The sequence below is a fragment of the Anabrus simplex genome, chromosome 1 (assembly GCF_040414725.1).
Source record: "Anabrus simplex isolate iqAnaSimp1 chromosome 1, ASM4041472v1, whole genome shotgun sequence".
Classification (NCBI taxonomy): domain Eukaryota; kingdom Metazoa; phylum Arthropoda; class Insecta; order Orthoptera; family Tettigoniidae; genus Anabrus; species Anabrus simplex.
Genome location: NC_090265.1, coordinates 389,315,087 through 389,338,465, shown reverse-complemented (window position 1 = coordinate 389,338,465; position 23,379 = coordinate 389,315,087). Strand labels below are relative to the sequence as shown.

At 39.2% G+C, this 23,379-nt stretch overlaps 1 protein-coding gene across 2 annotated transcripts in view; it reads right to left on the bottom strand.

Moving 5' to 3' along the window:
• The window catches only part of LOC136856825 (protein argonaute-2), a 467,999-nt gene that overhangs the window by 78,973 nt on the left and 365,647 nt on the right, over window positions 1-23,379 (bottom strand). For both annotated transcript variants that reach the window (XM_067134979.2, XM_067134978.2), the window contains exon 17: window positions 9,637-9,796. In XM_067134979.2, coding sequence (XP_066991080.2) covers window positions 9,637-9,796 — 160 coding nt within the window. The remainder of the gene's footprint in view (window positions 1-9,636; window positions 9,797-23,379) is intronic.

Genomic DNA, 23,379 nt, shown 5'->3' with positions numbered 1-23,379 from the left:
CGTAGACACCTTACATAAATTCAATAAAACTTACAGTGTCACAACAAAAACAAACAGGTGGTCCCTTTCCTTATTTTTTTGTTTTGATGAACACTGCTGGAGTCAACTCGTACATTATTTACCTTGGAAATACCAATAAAAATTGTACCGGGCGGTACACCTCCACGCCGCTAATTTAAAATGTGCGTCAGTTGAAACTCCTCTGCTGGAGGAAGTCTGAACTTTATTGACGGTATTAATTTTCAAGTTTCTCAGAAGATGTCACTACGTGGAAAGTTTGGAGTTTTTGAACTGTGCCACTTTTGATGTATTTTTGTTTTACCGGTAGTAAGAAGTGTGAACTTTCTCTTCTAGAGGACACTACTGAAAAAACTACAATGGTGCACCCTAGTGCGATGTGAAAGAACTATTTTTTTGGAGAAATTTTTATTTCAAAAGTTTGTTTCTTGTTAAAAAATTTTTCTGTTATTGTTTAAGTTGGCTGTATACCCCTCTCTTTCCCCTTGTTTTGTATTTAGCCAATCCCGAATTTCTTTAATTAATTTCTGACCAATCTGATGTATCTTCCCCCAACTTGAATATGCTGCTTATCCCTAACCAATAAAGTGATTGTGGGCGGGTGTTTTCTTCCCTGAAACGCCTCGAACTTTCCGCGAGAGTATATAAACTGCTGATTTTTGGGTCTCTGCGCCACTTCTGTACCATCGTTCAGTGTGTAAAGTACATAGCAGGGGGCGGGAAGCGCCTCTTTCTTCGGCAGCGGTCAACAACAAGGTAATGGCCGATTAATAACTTCTTTCTTTGCTAGCTCAGCAGTTTAACTCTCGGGGCGGGTCCGAAGTTTTTCCATAATGTAACCTTCCTTAAAATGTAAAGACCCTTGGTATCTATTCTATCTTTAAACTGCATATCGGGATAGAGAGTGCTTAACCCTCTCGAGCTCCCACTCATATTGTTTTGAGGTGAACTTATTTTTTCTCAACCTATTCTTCTTTAACGTAATGTAAATTGTTTCTTTCTTAAGTCACCTCTTTAGTATGGGATTAGCCCTTGCATTAACGGCCTAGTGCCAAGTAGGTTTTAAACAAAGTGTATTAGGAGCGCAAGTTCGCCTCCTCTCAAATTGTTATTTTAGAGGTCATGTAATTAACCTTTTTTTCTTACTTAATAGACCTCAGTAGGTTGGGTATTTTACCCCTGTATCTATGTCCTGAGAGGACAACTTGAAGGTGGAGTTTGGTATGGCCTTTAATAGGCTTAATGTTGAGAGCGAGTGGCTCTTTCTCGAAAATTGAGTGTTGTATGCCTCGAGGAGGCTTTTCTGTGTAATTTGGAGCAAGTGCTCCTGAGCATGAATGGGGTTTTCTGCCCCTCTGTTAAAACTTATTTTGGAGTAAGGTTGGGCTGATTGCCCAAGAATTGTGAAGCCGGGGCGCGAAGCCCAAATCCAGTAAATATTGTAACTACATTTTGTTGACTTGCTACTCTGTACCTACCATGCTTGTTATTTCTTTATTTTGAAAAGAAAATATAACCTTGTTAATTTTACATGAACTCTAATTTCGTAGCTTGAGGCCCGTTCACACCCGCACCTTCTTTCACCTCTAACTACCACGGAAAACTCGGTAACAAGTGGTAGCAGAGCGTGGTTGAATGGGTCTCAATTTAGCCCCTTTTGACGGCTAAACATTGCTTTGATTCAAACTCTAACAATTTTCTCAGTTGCTGGAATTTTTGATCTTTCCTGTTTCAAAATTGTTCTGTCATCATGCCCGGCCCTCGCGATGTTCTCCATCTTAACTATTTGCGCAAGGAGGAGTTGATCTATGAGTTAACTATCAGAAATGTGCAATCTGGAGGCACGGTTGCGATAGACACCAACAAGCTTAGAGAGTCCCTTGATTTGCCCATTTCCATCCCCAATTTGGGAGAGAAAGAAATTGACGACTCTCTTTCCACAATCACCGAGAATACTACTGGGCTAGCATCGGTAGTTAGTTTTTTTGACGAAAATGATCCTTCTCCTAATCAAATTAAGCGCGTGCAAGCCAGGCTATATCATTTTTCAAATAGAGTTAACGATCTGTTGTCTCTGAAGTTGAATGACATTCAGAGGAAGGAAGCTAGTACGTTGCTTGAAAGTATTTCTGAATTATCTAGCAAGGTCACTCAATTGTTAACTGGGGAAGTTCCTCCCAAAATTGATCAACCCACCACGATGAATGTCGGTAGCGAGGAAGAGCCTCCTAAGGGAGAAGCCAATAGGATAACCGTTGCTGCTCAAACTATCTCTGCCCCATTGGACAACGAGTCTGAACGCCGTGCATCGTTGAATAATATACGTTCTGAATTAACTTCCTTGCCACTGAAACCTTTACCTACTATGTCACCCGGGTTTAGCATCTTGCCTCATCCATTGGCAATGTTGCTCAGAGGTATCACTAAGTTTTCCGTTAATACCACCAGTGACGTAATTTCATTTTTAAGATTTTTAGTTTTAATTTCAGGATCATGCCCTTGTGTTTTCTCTTTCCCCATGTCAGATTTTGCAAATCATCTATCCCTATGCAATTGGTATTCTCTCAGACAAAATAGTAAGAGCCATTGCCGAGCAATCATCTATTGAGGATTTCCACGCCCGCTTGTTAGCTAACTTCATCCCGGCTAGGGCCAGGTCCTCCCTTATTCAGAAGTACTATTATCGTGTACAGCGTTTGGATGAAAACTTAGCAGACTTCATCCAAGATATTAAATTCTATACTAGGGTGTTTGCCCTTCATTTTCCTGAAGATCAGATTGTACAGGCTATTGTAGAAGGAATTTCACCATCCTATAGGTCATATTTGTGTTTCGCGGCGTGCCCGCAAACCTTCTCTGAACTTGAAGCATTGGCCGTCTCAGCGGAAGGAGTTAGATACGCCGATTCTTTGCGTGTCGCGAAAGAACCTCCTCCTTCTTTTGGTAATCCTCGGCCTCCTCCTCCTCGCCGACCAGTCACACCTCGTAAATGCTATGCTTGCGGGTCGCCCGACCATCTTCGGAACAAGTGCCCATTGCTCAAATCTAGTGGGACAAGGAATGGAACTGGTTCATCACAAGGCTGTTTTGAATGTGGGGCTTTCTCACATATCGCCAAGAATTGTCCCAATTCGAATAGCACCCCCTCCTGCTCAACTTCAGGTGCAACTTCCAACAACAATCAGAAGTGACTAGTGGCTTCGGCTGAGTCGACTAATCCATCTTCCCAAGACTCAGCCCCTGGCAAACAGGTCGTAAATTCAGGGAATGTTCAATCTGCAAATCTATCTTTTGAATGTCCCAAAGAGTGTCTTAGGATTGCGGCGTATACCCCCGCACCGGTCCCTTTTCTCAAACTTGAGTTAAATAATGAACCTGTAACAGCTCTCTTAGATTCAGGCAGTGTTTGTTCGATTATTTCGGCTGAATGGTATTCTAAATTGAAATCTGTTTGTAAACTACCTGACTACGTCTCATCTCCTGTTCAATATGTTTCGGCTAATTCATCTCCATTGGAAATCCTAGGTTCTGTAAATGTCAAAATTCGAATTTTTAAATTTACATGGAAAATCAAATTGTTTGTGGCTAAGCACCTGTCTTGCCCCATCATATTGGGAGCTGACTTCATTTCTCACACTGGTCTTGTGCTCGATCTTCAGAGTAAGTCGTGCACATTCAAATTTGCGTCGAATTGTAAAATTCCCTTGTTAAAGTGTAATTCTGTATCATGTTCATCTATTTTGCCTACCCAGGATGAGATGTTGTTAGACCTTAGACATCTACCTGAGGAGCAGGCTGATAGTATTCGTAAATTATGTCAGTCATTTCCAGAGGTGTTCTCTGATACTCTTGGTGTTACTGACCTTACTGAATACAAAATTGAGGTCACGGATTCAATTCCTGTCCGTTTTCCACCTTATAGGCTATCTCCACCTAAAATGAAGGCTCTGAAAGAAATCATCGATCAGATGTTGAAGGATGGTATTATTAGGCCAAGTCGGCGTATTCGTCACCTATTTTTCTAGTCCCGAAACCCCAAGGGGGCTTCAGGCCTGTCATTGATTATAGGGCTCTCAATCGGAAGGTGGTGTTACAATCTGTGCCCCTTCCTGACCTTCATTCTTGTTTTTCATGGTTCCGTAAGGCCAAGTTCTTCACCATCTTGGATTTGAATCAAGCCTACAATCAAATTCCCCTTGCGGAAGAGTCTAAACATCTTACAGCGTTTGCCACGGACTGGAATTTATACGAATACAACCGCGTGCCTTTCGGGCTCCCCACGGGAGCAGCTGTACTCACTAGGCTGCTAGATAGGGTCTTCTCCGACATCAAATTTGAGTACTTGTATCACTACTTGGATGATGTCGTCGTATTTTCGGAGACCTTTGAAGAACATCTAGATCATCTGCAAGAAGTTCTCAATCGCCTTCGTACGGCTGGGTTAACTGTCAAGTTGTCCAAGGTTGCCTTTGCTAAGCCCTCTATGTCATTCCTAGGGCATATTGTGTCACCTGATGGTGTTGCAGTCGATCATTCTAGAACACAGGCCATCCGTGATTTTAAACCTCCCAAGGACATCAAAGGTATTGCCAGGTTCATTGGTATGGTGAATTTCTTCAGGAAGTTCATTCCTAACTTCGCTAATAGAGCGGCGCCCTTGAACCTTCTTCGTAGGAAAGGCATCAAATTCGAGTGGGGACCTTCTCAACAAGCCGCTTTTGAAGATCTTAAATTAGCTCTCTGTAATGCCCCTGTACTTGCTATGCCTGATTTCTCGAAGAAATTCATCGTCCAAACCGACGCGTCGTCGTCAGCAGTTGCTGCAGTCCTTCTTCAAGAGACTGAACTAGGGAGGCGACCCATCGCCTATGCATTTAGGACGCTATCGGCTCAAGAAGCCAAGTATTCTATCTATGAGCTCGAAGGGTTGGCAGTCTTATTTGCCTTAGAGAAGTTCCGTCTCTATCTGGAACATGTCAAATTTGACCTGGAGACAGATAATCAAGCCTTAAGCTGGGTCTTAGGTAGGCCGCGTCGTACTGGTCGTATAGCCCGTTGGGCCATCCGAATTTCTGCCTTCCAATTCGATGTCAGGCATATCAGAGGTACCGAAAATGATGTTGCTGATGGACTCAGCCGTATGTTTTCCAACGACGTCGAGACCCACGAATCGGTGGACAGTTCATCACCTCCCGAGTCCATACTATCTGGTGTTAATGCCATCGTAACAGATGCTCCCATGCTCTTTAGGGATATCGAGAAATACCAACGTGAAGATCCGACTCTGGCTCCGATAATGGAAACCCTTTCTTCTGGGGAACATGTTGTCCCTTATGTTCTGAGGAATGGTGTTCTATGTTGCCCTTCGAGGCATAATAAGATGATGAAGGTTGTCGTTCCAGCTGTTCTTGTGCCTATGATCTTCAAGTACTATCATGAGACCCCATTAGGGGGGCATCTTGGAATCTTTAAAACTCGTGAAAAGATTCGTGAAAGGTTCATCTGGAAGGGTATGGACGGTGAAATCCGTGAACTAGTAAAAGCTTGTAAATCCTGTTTGCTCAGTAAACCAACCATGTCCACCAAGGTAGGCCTTTTGTCTTCTCATCAAGCGTCGCGCCCCATGGAACGCCTGTATATTGATTATGTAGGACCCTTCCCCCAGTCGAAGGGAAATGCTAACAAGTTCATCTTTGTATGCGTAGATGGTTTTACAAGATTTTCCCGGTTATTTCCGACTAAGCTGGCTACCGCTCAGTCCACCATTACTTGCCTAAATTCTATTTTTGCTTCTTTTGGTCCGTGCCAATATATTGTGTCTGATACTGCTAAGGCGTTTACATCAAATCTTTTTCGTAAATTCTGCTTTGACCTGTCCATCTCTCATGTGACTACTTCTGCTTATTACCCTCAACCATCTCTGGCTGAACGGGTTAACCGTAATCTCAGGTCCGCGCTTATTGCCTATCATCATGAAGATCATTCCAGGTGGGACACGTCCCTGCAATGGTTAGCTTTTGCTTTGAATTCGGCGGTTCATGAATCACATAAATTTACTCCAGCCTCTTTGATGTTCAAGTTTGTTCCCAACACGCCGCTCTCTAACCTCTGGTCTCTGAGTGACATTCTACCTGAGACAATAGATCCGGATAACATTAAAGATCTTTGGAAGAAGGCTAAAGCCAATCTTAAAGTGTCTCATGAAAAGGTTAGGGAAAGGTATGATCGTGGACGGAGACCCACCAATTTGAAGGTAGGTGACCAGGTAATGGTCAAGAATTTTGTTCCCGCGAGCAAGCTTGCCCCCAGATTTCATGGGCCGTGTGTCATTCTCGATTTCCTTACGCCGGTTACGTTGTTATTAAGCAATCCAGCCACCGAGAGGATATTTAGGGTTCACCTGTCGCAGGTGAAACCTGTATAATTGCTGTGCTAACTTGCCTCATATTATCTTGAAAGGAATATGAAGGTTATATTTTTTTTGAGTTTCACTTTTAAGGCTTTCTGCCCCTTCTATAATATTTTGTTTTATATGTAAGCATTTTTGTAAAACCTGCCCCGAACCGTTAAACTGCCATCCTGTCCTTGCCACGGCCATTACCACGCTCCCGTCTCCTGCTCCACTCTACACAGTGGCTTATTTAATGCCATGGATATCTGCACGCCGCTGGCCCCTCAACCTCTCCACAAAGCCTGTGCCCTCAAAAAATAAAAGATGATGGTCCAACAAATTCTGCCGCCTAGCTTTAATGTTTCAGTGCCCCCGCAGCCGCGCGGCGCCATGCCGCGACTGGGATAGAGGAAGGGCCCCCTCGACCCCAGCGAGGACGACATGTGCACGGCGAGCCGGAGCTCTCCTCCTAGCCAAGGCTGATGTGCGGCGCACGACCTGCTACTGGCCCGCAGCCTGTATATGTTCACCGCGGGCGCGGCGTGCTTCTACACCTCTGCTCCCCTCATAGTGCGGGCGAGCGGTCTCTTAGGGTACTTGAGGGGCCCGGGCGGCCTCATCTGAACGCAAGCAGTGGCGGCTGGTCTGGCCATTAAAATCATCAACGTTTGAAGTACATATCCAGCTATATGGACATTCCAGTTCAACTTTACTACCTTTTCTTGGGTATTCTACTGCAATATTTGGTGGACTTAGAAAATTTTCCTCAACTTTAAAAACTAAAGTTTTCCTTCTGAATTCAACTTCTACAAACATAAAGACTTTACTTCACCAGTTACAACAAAATTTTGAAACTGAATCAAACCAAATTAAGAAAATCTTATAAATACTTCTGCAATTAATCTCCATATCAACATCAAAACTTGGACCTTGTTTCCAAACAAATTGCATGTGTCACCCCTGGAGGAACTTTTGGGGGGGGAGGTCTGTACCGGGCGGTACACCTCCACGCCGCTAATTTAAAATGTGCGTCAGTTGAAACTCCTCTGCTGGAGGAAGTCTGAACTTTATTGACGGTATTAATTTTCAAGTTTCTCAGAAGATGTCACTACGTGGAAAGTTTGGAGTTTTTGAACTGTGCCACTTTTGATGTATTTTTGTTTTACCGGTAGTAAGAAGTGTGAACTTTCTCTTCTAGAGGACACTACTGAAAAAACTACAATGGTGCACCCTAGTGCGATGTGAAAGAACTATTTTTTGAAGAAATTTTTATTTCAAAAGTTTGTTTCTTGTTAAAAAATTTTTCTGTTATTGTTTAAGTTGGCTGTATACCCCTCTCTTTCCCCTTGTTTTGTATTTAGCCAATCCCGAATTTCTTTAATTAATTTCTGACCAATCTGATGTATCTTCCCCCAACTTGAATATGCTGCTTATCCCTAACCAATAAAGTGATTGTGGGCGGGTGTTTTCTTCCCTGAAACGCCTCGAACTTTCCGCGAGAGTATATAAACTGCTGATTTTTGGGTCTCTGCGCCACTTCTGTACCATCTTTCAGTGTGTAAAGTACATAGCAGGGGGCGGGAAGCGCCTCTTTCTTCGGCAGCGGTCAACAACAAGGTAATGGCCGATTAATAACTTCTTTCTTTGCTAGCTCAGCAGTTTAACTCTCGGGGCGGGTCCGAAGTTTTTCCATAATGTAACCTTCCTTAAAATGTAAAGACCCTTGGTATCTATTCTATCTTTAAACTGCATATCGGGATAGAGAGTGCTTAACCCTCTCGAGCTCCCACTCATATTGTTTTGAGGTGAACTTATTTTTTCTCAACCTATTCTTCTTTAACGTAATGTAAATTGTTTCTTTCTTAAGTCACCTCTTTAGTATGGGATTAGCCCTTGCATTAACGGCCTAGTGCCAAGTAGGTTTTAAACAAAGTGTATTAGGAGCGCAAGTTCGCCTCCTCTCAAATTGTTATTTTAGAGGTCATGTAATTAACCTTTTTTTCTTACTTAATAGACCTCAGTAGGTTGGGTATTTTACCCCTGTATCTATGTCCTGAGAGGACAACTTGAAGGTGGAGTTTGGTATGGCCTTTAATAGGCTTAATGTTGAGAGCGAGTGGCTCTTTCTCGAAAATTGAGTGTTGTATGCCTCGAGGAGGCTTTTCTGTGTAATTTGGAGCAAGTGCTCCTGAGCATGAATTGGGTTTTCTGCCCCTCTGTTAAAACTTATTTTGGAGTAAGGTTGGGCTGATTGCCCAAGAATTGTGAAGCCGGGGCGCGAAGCCTAAATCCGGTAAATATTGTAACTACATTTTGTTGACTTGCTACTCTGTACCTGCCATGCTTGTTATTTCTTTATTTTGAAAAGAAAATATAACCTTGTTAATTTTACATGAACTCTAATTTCGTAGCTTGAGGCCCGTTCACACCCGCACCTTCTTTCACCTCTAACTACCACGGAAAACTCGGTAACAAAAATATTCGTAGGTATGAATTCCTAAAAATTCTCGCACAAGAACTGCTTATGGATTACTTGACATACAGGTCAACTTTTGAAAACCTGCCACGTCAACTAAAAGAGAAAATAAGACAGCAGGCTGGAATTGAAGAGGATCAATGCTCCCGTGCTCCAAGAGCTGCTGGCTGTTGTTCTTACTGTTCATGACGGCAAAATCGTAAGACAAAGGTCACCTGTTCTTCATGTTGTAGGTATATATGTAAAGAGCACATGATGGACATTTGCAAAGAATGTGTTGCAGAAAACAGAGACATTGAGGACAACAGTGATGCAGACGTGTGGATCAGCAAGCCTGTTTTTGTTTCTGCGATCGAGTATGAGATTCATCATAATTAAAGTTATTTGTTGAATGCTCAAATGTAAACAGATGAAACTAGCTATTACTCTCTGATTTTCAAGATATATTATCACATTATTTCATGTGTACTAATTTTTAACTTATTTCATTATATTTCCTATTTAAAACAATGAAAGTGATTTCTTTTACATAAAAGTATTTCATAACTAATCTTTATTGTCTCATTTGTTACTACATAATGGATAAAAAAGAAGAGTCAGTAATTCTACCCTGCTTTTAATAATGCTCGGTCTTTTTACCGTGCGCGACCAAACACACATCTTTTTTCATGCGACCACACAAGGGTTAAAGGAAACTTTCCTTATCTGGTGGAAACCCAATTAGTTCTTCTGGATTGCAAGATGCACTCACCTGATAGAACTGGCAAGCTTATGGTTAATACCATTCAGTTTAGAGTTCACTTTGAGCAGGATGTTAGATGCAGTTGCAGGGTTCATACGATAAACAGTTTTTGCCTTGACACACTGAGTTAGGACACCAACAGTTAATTCTGCTGTTTGTTTTACATTTGCTGCAACAGAATGACAGACAATAAAACTGATAATGCAAACCTGATCCTCTTAAAAACAAAAACAAACAATAAACATAAAATATAACCTTCATGGTCTTCATGGAACTAAAACTATAGACATAACAAAACTTTTGAGATTCAATGGGTGCTCCTGAATAGGCTACACAAGGAGGTTCTAATTCTGATTTTGTTTACTGGTAGACCAGGACATTTGGAGTAAATGTAACAGAGAGTAAAGAGGTAAAAGTAGGCAAGCTGGCAGTCTTATGCTACTACTGACATCTTGATCATGGTAACAAGACTATCTGCCACCAACTATGATAGATAACATGTCATTATTAAATTGATTTAGCTGTTCTGAGTATCATATAGCTTTAGTCCTCACGTATCTTAATTTATTTTAATAATATTTTAGGTCTAAGGGAGGAGAAAAAAAGATGAAAAATCTATAGATCATTGACATGCAACTGGTTTGAGCAACGAATGAAATTAGAATCAATGTCGTCGATGTACAGTGCAAACAATAGGGAGACAAGTACAGAGCCTTATATTACACCAATAGTGACATAGGACCAATTTGAATGATGTTCTTGGTTTAGAATTATACATTGCTTTAGATAAGATAAATACGATCTAAACCAGTTATAGAAGAAATAGAGAAGCCTAAACAATTTGCCAAGAGAAGATTGTGATGAAGATGATTGAAAGCTTTAGAGCAATCCTACTGAACTAAACTGGTTATTTCTCTCTCACAGTATGTGAATATGAACCAAATACTCTACACTCTAAAGGTTAACAATTATACACAATTGTGACTACCAGCTCTTAGGGTGTTTCATTATAAAAATGTCCATGCATCAAAAAACGGGAAACATCTTTTCTCAAAAATTTCCTATCTAAGCAGATGTGGATTTGCCAGATTTCTAAAGTGGGGATTCATGATGAAAGATATATAATAATAATAATAATAATAATAATAATAATAATAATAATAATAATAATAATAATAATAATAATAATAAAGGATTCTCAAGTACAAACAAATAAGATTATCATTAAAAGCTGTACAACACAAACAATATGTCATATCTGATGAAGAAAGGGCAGCCAGGTCAGCCAGAATGAAGAGGTTTTGGGAAAGGAAGAAGATGATGTAAGCTAAATCTTCAATTAATTCTTTGTTAACATAAATGTATTTGGGTTTGATTTAAGTGCTCCAATGTGGGCGTAAACTATATAAATAAATAAACAGTAATAAAATATATTATTTGTTTTACATGCCACTAACTACATTTATGATCAAGTAAATAACTGAGAAGAATACACCCCTTTTCAATATCAGATATTTATTATCTTTAAAAGAAATACAGTTTTCAATTAATTTATATTAAAAGTACACGTTTTATCCCTCACTGGGCACATCTTCATCTTATAGAAGACACATATTGCAAAATACATACCAAATATATAACAAATAAACACTCCAAAATAATTTAATAAGTTTGCAATACTGCATAAAAACACTTCCTTGTTCTGTTCTTTAATGCACAGTTTATGCATAATATGTCTTATGTGAACTGCATTGCGGTTTATAAAAGATGATGTAATATGATATTTATAATTTGTTGAATTAAAATCTCTTATTGGAAGTTGTTTGTTTGTACTTAATACACTAGAGTCTCGTTAATCCGAACCCCGTTAATCCGAAAGATCGGTTAATCCGAACTAAAATATATATATTTTTTTTTAAATTCTCCTAATTGAAATAAGATAACTTATTATAGATTGAGGATTTACTTACATTTTATTAGTCATATTTTACTAGAATAACTTATATAAGGAGACAAGTTGTAACCTAGTTTTAGTCGTTTTCTCCTCTACGGGATCTTAACTACCCTACTGTAATTTTCTACAGTGTTTTATTAATGTAACTGCTAAAGAATGGACATTTCAAATTACAGTACCTACTGTATTGTAGAAACTATTTTCCTCACACGGTTGAGGCGCTGGCCTTCTGACCCCAACTTGGCAGGTTCGATCCTGGCTCAGTCCGGTGGTATTTGAAGGTGCTCAAATACGTCAGCCTCGTGTAATAGATTTACTGGCACGTAAAAGAAATCCTGCAGGACTAAATTCCGGCACTTCGGCGTCTCCGAAAACCGAAAAAGTAGTTAGTGGGATGTAAAGCCATTATTATTCTTAAAAAAATATTAATAAATGCAATGGCTGTTATTTTGCATTTAGGAACGTGGTATACTAATATTAGCATCCTGGAATACGAAAGTTACGATTTACATTGTAGTAATGTCAGTTATCCATTGCTCTGAATCTTGAGTCCTGAATAAGAGAAAATATAGAGTTCTAATTTTATTTTAGGACCTATTACAGTAAAAATTACTTGGAGATTTAGCAGAGGTAATATAAAACATCATCTGCATGAAGCCAAAATAATGTTATAACATTAAATTGAGGTGGATGAATAAAGTGGTGTTTACGTACTCGTATGAGTAGTTACAATAATATAACAAATCTCAGCACCTAGCCATCTCTGGAAACCATAATAGTAGTTAGCAGGACGTAAAAACAACAACATTATTATTAGAAGATATTCTCCCGTTAATCCAAAAATTTCGTAATCCGAACGGACTCCGGTCCCAATTAGTTCGGATTAACGAGACTCTACTGTATTAGTATCTTGTTGAATTTTTTATGGGTTTGTTGTTATTATCCTAGCAATGTAAACTCCTCTTGCTATTGCTTGACTGCTGTATGGATGTATCGTCCGCCAGGCAAACTTAAAGAAATATGTTTTAAAAGAAAAATAAATTTTAATTTTACTATGGGGAGTATTGAAACTATTGTGGTTACTTAAAATAATATGTTTGTTTTTATGAAAAAGGTATTTTGGAGATTTCCTCTAGCAGAATAATAATACTTTTAATAAAATTACGGTTGGGTTAGATTTTTGGTTTATTTAGATATGTATGTTTTGACAAATATTAATTAAAATGCATTAGTTTACTGAGCTTAAAACAGTCAAGTCTTGATCTATGGTTGTAAAAGTGTGTTGGGAGATCTACAGGTTGCAGCAGGAATACCTGACGAATTTCAGATCTAAATAACTCAGCAACGCAACAGGCCATTCACAATTTTGTTGCGCAGTTTAAAAGAGGAGGTTTACCATTTATGTCACATACAGTAGATTGGATCGAACTAAAGGTTTGTGCGGTCTTGGCCTTGGCGTACACGTGCGTAGTCTCGTCTGGGTTAGTCAGTCAGCCAGCCAGTCACTAGCATGGCGTGGAGTGGTGAACACTGAAGTTTCGTGATCGAGACTTATTAAGAAAATGGCGAGTCTGTTACCACAACACAGAGTTTGTTTCGCAGACACTTTGGCTTAGATCGACATGGGAAAGTTCTGAGCAGGAACACCATTCTGTTATGGGTGAACAGTTGGAGAAAAAGTGGTTCGAGTGTGAAAACGAAGCCGCCTGGTAGAACTTGTAGCGTCTGAACACTGGAGACTGTCCGTGCAGTGAGACACACCGTAACGCAATCTCCTCAACGTTCGGTGTGTACGAATTCATGTGCTATGGGACTCTCGGATCGCACCGTAAGGAGGATTTTACACACAGACATGAAGTTCCATCTGTACAAAACGGTGGGTGTTCAGAAACTCGGGGAATGTGATTGGGCCAACCATAAAGCGTGTTGTGAGACTATCCTGGAAGCTGTAGCAGCTGACACAAGTGTCCCGGCAAGTGATGAAGCGCACTTTCATTTGTCAGGCTACGTTAATAAACAAAATTTTCGGTACTGGTCCTCAACAGCTCCATGAGAGACCGCTCCACAGCGAGCGTGTTACTGTTTGATGCGCTGTCGCTGATTTTGGAATTGTAGGCCCTTACTTTTTTGAAGAGGAGGACAGAACGGTATCAGTAACATCGGATCCTTACGTACAGCTGTTGTGCAACTTCCTGCAGCCAACACTCACCAACTTAGGGAATCCTGCTGTGTGGTTCCAACAGGATGGTGCCACTGCACACAGAGCCAGGGCATCGATGGGTCTCCTAACAGGAATGTTCCAGGACGTCTCATCTCCTTACGGGGTGACATTCCATGGCCAGCCCATACCCCTGACCTCGCCCCGTGCGATTTCTTTTTCTGGGGATATTTGAAGGACCGCGTCTTCCGACATAAGCCGCGAACACTACATGACCTGAAAGCTGCCATCCGTGAAGAAACTGAGGCAATACCACAAGACATGCTCAAGCGAATCATGCAGAACTTCAGGGAGAGGCTTCAGTGGTGCATCGAACAGGACGGTCGGCATTTGGATGACATTTTCAAAACCTAGCGTGTACGTGCATGTGATGCAAATGGCTTGTTGCATTGCCAAGTTATTTACGTTTGAAATTCGTCAGGTATTTCTGCCGCACGACTCAGAATCAGATGATATTTTAAATTCATCTATCAATAATATATTAGAAACTATCAGCAATGGTGAGGAACACCATAACCATGAATGGGAACGGAGTAATCCTGAATTTAAAGAACCTGGTACTTGCCCGTATTATGGTAAAATATTTTGTTGTGTCAATATTCATATAGTTCGCGCTCACCCGATATACACAGGCAAAGCATTACCCAGCGATATGGGGGGCAGGATGATCCGATACCCTGTCCTGTCAAAACTTATAATTTGGACGCAAATTCTGATGATGATAATTTTATGTTTTGGGAACAACAGTTCTTACAAATGAAAAATGGAGTTAAACATGAAGAAAAATTTGACAGTGTAATAGAGAAGTTCACTGAATTTTTGCGTAAGGCAAAATCTAAATGCAAAGGTCCTGAACATCCAGCAGTAAAATATTTCAGAGCTCGAGAAGCTAGGCAAATTAAACGTGAACCTTCAAAATATTCCACTTGTAGCAACCCTCTGCGCCGTGATAAACGGTTTAGGGATAAGAAATGTATAAATATAATCTCATTCAATATTATTACTATTACAGAAGAAACATGGTTGTTCAAAATATGACAAATACTGAAGGTAAACAACGTACACTTCCTGCTTAGGAAGTATATGACTTCTATTCAAATTCCATAGGCACAGAAAATACTGCTGTTCTAAGTTTTTTTTTTGCTAGTTGCTTTACGTCGCACCGACACAGATAGGTCTTATGGCGATGATGGGACAGGAAAGGGCTAGGAGTGGGAAGGAAGCGGCCGTGGCCTTAATTAAAGGTACAGCCCCAGCATTTTCCTGGCGTGAAAATGGGAAACCACGGAAAACCATTTTCAGGGCTGCTGACAGTGGGGTTCGAACTTACTATCTCCCGAATACTGGATACTGGCCGCACTTAAGCGACTGCAGCTATCGAGCTCGGTGCTGTTCTAAGTAACTACACTTCTTCTGATGAGGATAACGAATATGACTGTTCTGTGACAGACGAGGAGAATCAACAATCTATGAAGGGAATAAATGGTGATACTGCTCCTGGCCCTGATCGAGTATTTCTTAAGGTCGTAAAGGAAATCGAATGTTCGAAAATCATCAGTATTATAGCAAATATAATGATAACTTGGGATTACGTTCTGTGAAGTTTTAGAAGAGGTCATACTATCCTGTTATTTAAATCAGGAGATCCAAACGTAATTAGTAACTGGCGTCCAATAACAATTTATTCTATGTTAAGAAGGATCATTGACAGAAGTATGGAAAGAAAAATTAGACCAGGTACATTCATAAATTCATCTTTGGTCAACAGTTATCTTCAAGATGCGAAACATAAAGAGAACTGTTGCATCACTTTCCTAGATTTATCCAAAGCATTCGATAGTCCAGCTCCATGGCTAAATGGTTAGCATGCTGGACATTGGTCACAGGGGTCCCAGGTCCGATTCCCAGCAGGGTCAGGAATTTTAACCTTAATTGGTTAATTTCTCTGGCACGGGGACTAGGTGTGTGTGTCGTCTTCATCATCATTTCATCCTCATCATGACGCGCAGGTCACCTACGGGAGTCAAATCAAAAGACCTGCACCTGGCGAGCTGAACATGTCCTCGGACACTCCCAGCACTAGAAGCCATACGCCATTTGTTTTGGTCATAATCACTTGGAGGAATATGCACTAAATTCAACGTCTGTTCCCAAGAGGCTGAAGTCCTTAATAATATATCTCTTTTCAGGAATAATTCAATTCATGTAGAAACAGACGCGATCACCCGAACTAAGGAAATTCATGCTCATAGTGAAGTAGCTCAACGATCGCCTCTATCGCCTCTTCTGTTTAATCTGGCAATTGATTTCATATTAAGGGAGTTCAACAACTCAGAACATTCTTCTCAATTCGGCTACAATCTTGTGCAAGATATCGACAACGTGGCAGCGCTAGGTATTGCTGCTGATATTGCATTAATATCTAAGGATAAAGAATCACCAGCATTTATGATTGACACAGCAAGCCAATGCCTTTCCAAAGTAGGGCTCACACTGATTACTTCTAAATGAAAAGCTATAGTTATTGAGAATGGGCAACTGATAATCATTGTTATTAGTGGACTTCAGGAGTCATCTATTGATAAGCAGGAAAACCTTAAATATTCTGGTGTTACATACAACAACAAAATAATATTAGATGAAAGGAATATTATAACTAAACTAAACAATAATTTATCAAGACTTGTGAACTCAATATTTCTTAAAAAAGATCAGAAAATTAATATTATAAATCATTACATTTGGCCGAGTTTGATTTATTTTTTACAGTTACACCCTTAACAAAACTCAGACGCGGGTTTTTAGATGATGTCGCTAAATTAATCAGAACTACTGTAAAGGAAATAATTGGTTTACCAACGGATTGTCCAGACTTGTATGCTCTACAGCTCAAGAAAAGTTCGTGGATTGGGCATTATAAGAGCGTCATGGGAAGCTTTCCTTCAACACATTTAACATCTGTAACAGACTGGACTCTGTTGTTGACCCACTTCTGGTACAAACAGGAAATTTTCAAAGAGAAATAAAGGGTAGTCTGAGAAGCCCTGGCTTCGCTCGCGATAAGCAACCTAAGGTACAGACTCTTGGGAAGAAACTTAGAGATCAGCAGTTTGAAACATGGAAAAAACTACCACACCGTGGAAAACGTGCCTCACATTTTTCAGAATGGACACAATCAAACACCTGGATTACAACGAAGAAAGGACTTTCAACTTCCCAAAGGACTAATGTCATAAAAAAAGAACTGCAGTGAGATAGCAGTCCAAAGCGTTACCGGTAGAAGCCAAGAAAACCGTTGCAGTCACTGCAACAAGATAGAAACCCTCCCTCATGTTCTTGGTTTCTGCTCGAAAGGAGAACTATTGAGAAATAACAGGCACCATAGGGTCAGGAGCAGTATTGCAGAATTTCTCAAAAATTCTGGCAGATTTGAAGTCTTTGAAGAAGTGCACTGTATCTCCAGCGATGGATCCAGTAAACGTGCAGACGTTGCGATTGACAGGAAGAGAAACATCGGCGCTGTTACTGATCCAACAATAAGGTTTGAGAGAACAGTTCACAGGCCAAAGAAGTTGATTCTGAAAAGAGACACTATGAACCCTGTTTTAAGTACTTTGAAGAAAAGTATCACATACCCACCAGTTGCTAGGAAGTGATTGGGTTACTCTTTGGTGTGCAAGGATCTGTCCAAAATTTTCAGTGAATTTTTTTCTTTGTTTTGGTCAATCAATCAATACTGATCTGCATTTAGGGCAGGTGGCAGATTCCCTATCTATTGTTTCCCAGCCTTTTCTTAAATGATTTCAAAGAAACTGGAAATTTATTGAACATCTCCCTTGGTAAGTTCTTCCAATACCTATCTCCCCTTCCTATAAATGAATATTTGCCCCAATTTGTCCTGTTGAATTCCAACTTTATCTTCATATTGTGATCATGCCTACTTTTAATGACGCCACTCAAACTTATTCGTCTACTAATGTCATTCCACGCCATCTCTCAGCTGACAACTCAGAACATACCACTTATATTTAAAAAAAAAATTAAATTAATTATTGAAAACCACCTATTCAATACTTTAAAGTCTTTAAGACTATGATACAATCATTATATTAAGGTTTAAGCATATAATGGTACATGTTTCACCTGTCATTGCAGGCATCATCAGCCATAAATTCTATACTCTAAATCAGAGCTCTGAAGTGGATGTTATATTAAAACTATTCTAAAAAACTAATTGTTTACAATAATATACATTGATGTCTATGAACATTATGGTCACATTTGGAATGAATTGGCTGATCATGTTTTTAAGTTCAAATGGGATGTCCTACTTATGTTCACATCAAATGGAGATAATATTAAAAAAAAAAAAACACACTCATAATGTTGGTATTGGGTTGAAATCAAATGGAAATCACAGATTTTTTCAGTATATACAGGAGATCAATATGTTCAGCTTAAAATGATTTGAGGGTTGCTAAATCTTCTATAGAATAAAAGATTTTCTTCAATGAAACGAGAGTCTATTATTAATAATATTCGAAGTTAAGTACTGGTTAGATGGCAAGATAGCTAGCAGGGGATGCTTGATCAAGTATCATTTAAATAGCAAATTATTCCATCTTCTCTTAAATATGCAGTAAGCTGCCTAGGTGGTGAATCTTATGAAGTTATCATCCGTGTAAGTCTGAAGAGGCTTTCAACTGGATTCTTAGGTAAGTGTCAAGAAGATTAATTCCACTAGTATACTATCCTAATATAGCACTAACACCCTTTCTCGTCTATTTCATAGACTTCAACACTTCACAAGCTGTTACACTTAAACCTAAGAATCCAGTTGAAAGCCTCTTCAGACTTACACGGATGATAACTTCATAAGATTCACCACCTAGGCAGCTTACTGCATATTTAAGAGAAGATGGAATAATTTGCTATTTAACCCTCCGTTACACGCGAGCTCTGTTGTAACACCACTACACGCGCGCGGACTGACAGTCCGCGATTGTTTGTAAGCTACCATTCCTTTCATTTCAATTCTTTTTCCAAGAATTCTTTATTTCCCTCTTTTGTTAATCCGTCTTATATCGTAATTACTTTATTTTGATTTTATTTATATTGATATATTTATATACCATAATCTACATTTACAAGAACATTTCAGTCCTTTAGGATAAATTAGAAGTTATCAACTGCAAATCACAGCACTTAGCAAAACTAATTGTAAATTAACAATAATTGGTTATTAATTTACTTCTTGGAATGAAATTGCAATCGTTACATTCTGTTAATTGATGTATATCGCACGGAAGAAGTCACGGTGTCGTGATGTTCTTGCCATGGAGTAAGTGCATTTCATTTCATCCACCTTATCAACGCCCGACTTCGTGTCATTATAGAAGGTAATCATTGAGGGTTTTGACCCATCTGAATCGTTATCAACAGAATGGTCTTCATGGAAAGTAGATAGAACCAAAACAACTTTGTCTTTTCTTGACTTGCATGACACAAGGGTATATATAGCGATTTGTGCATGTTACGATTGCTTGTAGTATTTCGTCGGTAAAGAACAATTGCTGAGAGATGGCGTGGAATGACATTAGTAGACATTAGTAGACGAATAAGTTTGAGTGGCGTCATTAAAAGTAGGCATGATCACAATATGAAGATAAAGTTGGAATTCAACAGGACAAATTGGGGCAAATATTCATTTATAGGAAGGGGAGCTAGGTATTGGAAGAACTTACCAAGGGAGATGTTCAATAAATTTCCAATTTCTTTGAAATCATTTCTGTTTCTGTTTTTTATAATACTGTAGAGCACATAAAAACCTCTTTTTTATGGATTTTGGGTAATGCCTTTGTGGTTGGTAGTTTAGGATTCATGATAGTAAGTCTTTGATATTCTTGCTGTTGCAAAAAGAAAGACAAACTTTTCAACAACTTTAAATTTCACTGAATTTTTGGTGTGGGGTCATTACTTACTACCCAGTATAGTGTAGGTATTATCGGAAAAGAAAAGGTCTGTTTTGTTGACCCAGTCGATCTTGTTTAATAAGACGGTGGTGGGTCCTTTATCAGCTTTCGTAATGATTATGTTTCTGATTTTGTTTTTTAATTTGGTTATTTGTTGTTTTGAGACTTGGTTATGGATTATTTTACAATTCATTGAATAAAGAGGGAAGTTTCTTTTTAATTTCAAATCTAACATCGTCACATTTGTCTGTAGGGAGTTTATTATTGTTAGACTCTATTTCAGCAGCTGTGGTAATTAGGTCATCTGCTTTGTTGAGATTCGGCCAATTGAATTTCATGCCTTCGTTAAGAAGATCCAATTCCTTGTCTGAGAAACAAGTGTTTGGTAAGTTTATATAATTGTACGGGTATTGCCTAGTTGCGAGGTATGTTTTTTTTTTTTTTTTTTTTTTTTTTGGGAAGTTTAGTCTATTTCTGTTTAGTGTGTTTTAAAGTAGCTAGTTTTCTGTCTAGTGTTTCTTGTTTTTTTGTTTATAACATCGAACACTTTGTTGTTCACGAATCTTAGATATGAATCCCTTTCTAATGAGGGCATACTTTGGGCAACTTCTAGATGAGTCTTGTATACTTGTAGGTTCAAGATAGATTTCTTTTTATAATGAGACTTGAACTCATTCTTTAACCAGATGTCATTAATCTTTTGTTGAGTATTGTTGAATTTTGAAAAGGAAGTTTTTTCTCTGCAAGTGCTTTAGAAATTTAGGATGTAAGTTACAAGATTGTGAGCAACTGCAACATGACTTCGATAATATTGTGAGATGGACAGCAGGCAATGGTATGATGATAAACGGGGTTAAAAGTCAGGTTGTGAGTTTCAGTTTTCTAGTTTTCAACTTTTGTATCTTATTATGCCATTGTTATCATATGTAAATTTTAATACTTCTTTAGCATTAGTCACCTGGACGCACTGTAAACATACCCCTTAGTTGAATACCTCGTCTTCTTTTTTCCAATTTCTCCCAGCCCGAACTTCACAACATTTCTGTAATGCTACTCTTTTGTCGGAAATCACCCAGAACAAACAGAGCTGCTTTTCTTTGGATTTTTTCCAGTTCTTGAATCAAGTATTCCTGGTGAGGGTCCCATACACCGGAACCATACTCTATTTGGGGTCTTACCAGAGACTGATATGTCCTCTCCTTTACATCCTTACTACAACCCCTAAACACCCTCATCACCATGTGCAGAGATCTGTACTGTTTATTTACAATCATATTTATGTGATTACCACAATGAAGATCTTTCCTTATATTAACACCTAGATACATAAAATGATCCCCAAAACGAACTTTCACCCCATCAACACAGTAATTAAAACTGAGAGGATTTTTCCTATTTGTGAAATTCATGCACGCGACGTAAAAAACATGCACGCTGACTAAGGTACAGCCCCAGCATTTGCCTGGCGTGAAAATGGGGAAACCACGGAAAACCACCTTCAGGGCTGCTGACAGTAGGGCTCGAACCCACTATCTCCCGGATGTAAGCTCACAGCGAGTTGGCCATGTGGCTGACCACTTTATGCATCACTATGCATATTTTCACATCCTTCATTAAAATATCACGCCCATCTCTGTACCAATGAACCACTCGTGGTGAGTACACTCCACAAAGTTGTTGACGAATAAAAGACCGGGCGAGTTGACCGTGCGTATAGAGGCGCGCGGCTGTGAGCTTGCATCCAGGAGATAGTAGGTTCGAATCCCACTATCGGCAGCCCTGAAAATGGTTTTCTGTGGTTTCCCATTTTCACACCAGGCAAATGCTGGGGCTGTACCTTAATTAAGGCCACGGCCGCTTCCTTCCAACTCCTAGGCCTTTCCTCTCCCATCGTCGCCATAAGACCCATCTGTGTCGGTGCGATGTAAAGCCCCTAGCAAAAAAAAATAAAAAAAATAAATAAAAAAAAAATAAAATAAAAAAAAAAAATAATAATAAAAAAATAAAAAATAAATAAATAAAAGCCTGTTTCACATATCTTGCATTAAGAAAAAGGATTGCCAATTGCATTTCACAAGTGGAAGGCAAGTTAATTTTTAAGTTCCAAAAATGTGTACAACAGTGCACAAAAACGGGTTTGATTGTTTAAAAATAGTGCTATCAAGCGGGTGGCCACGCGGTGAGCTTCCATTTCGAAAATGGTGGGCTACACCGTCGACAGCCCTGAAGATGTTTTCTTATAGTCGCCCCATTTTCATACCAGGAAAGGTTTAATTAATGCCATGGCCAATCATAGATCCTTCCTATTCTTGTGTTGGCAAAAAGATTCAATGTGTTACTGCAACATTAAACCAACTGCAAAAATGTAAAGTATGACACTCATGCCTATGATATATATATATAAAAAAAGCAACAAGCATGAGCACATTCATGACTATAACGCATGCCATAGTGAATATATCTGCGACTAGAACTTGGTTTCTGGACAGCCTTTGAATTTCAACTAAAACTGTGAAAACCAAATGGAAATATCTCAAAAATCACATGCAATGACAGAGTAATATAGTATAATCAACTGCAGTCAGAATCAGGAGCTGAAAATATACAGAAGAGATAAGGACCATTGTGGCAATATTCTAATACAGTGCTCTCCAGTAAAGCTGTTCTAGATTTCAATGAATCTGAATTAGATCTACACGAAGCATCTAAACACAGGACAAATAGAGAATGAATATCTCAGGACTGAAATGAACCTGAAATAAAGCCATCATAAGTAGGCGCATTTGTGTGATCCACAATCAAACTATTGTTAAAGACTTCAGATATATCAACTTCTTGCCAAAGGCAAGGCAGTAAAAAGCACAGAATACTCTGATGTCTCCATTTTAAATGATTTCCATGGTACCAGACATCATCTAACCAACCAACACATTCCCTACTCATCAAAATTCATTACCTTAAATTTGTTTTAATAACAATTAATTTTGTAAAAAAGTTTATTGTTGCATTGAAAATTCAGTCCCTGGAGTTATTTGTGCTTATGTTTTGAACAAGAGGGTTCCTCTTCTTTCTGCATCTTACTATAATAGGCACCGTCCTCTAATTTTTTTCCTGTGGAAGCAGATGAAACATGACTTAACATAAAGTCACTTCTTACTGTTGGGATGTTCTCTCTTTCTCTGTTTAATATTGTAAATATCTAATAGCTCAATAGTAGTTGTTTCTGGTACTTCTACTATTTAACAGTTTCCTGTCATTTCTTCTTCCTTCCACAATATTAAAAATGATGCTACAGATGACTGCTTCATCAAACATCCAGGTAAACAGTTTGAACCATCTTCTTACAAACCTTTGTAGGTTATAAGGGAAAGGCAAAAACCAATGGCAGCACCAAAATGAGGTGTACTAGGCAAGATTAGTATTGAGATAGTTTGCCATTGCTTTCTGCACTGAGCCAGAAAGTGCTATTACAGCACGACTGGCCCTATGAACAGCACCTTTCATAACAAACAGATGCACTGGTCATTCTCCGAATGTCATTACTCGGCACCACCCATACCCCAGAAGCTTCCATATTGTCAGAGGCATGGATGAAACTGGGACTTCGG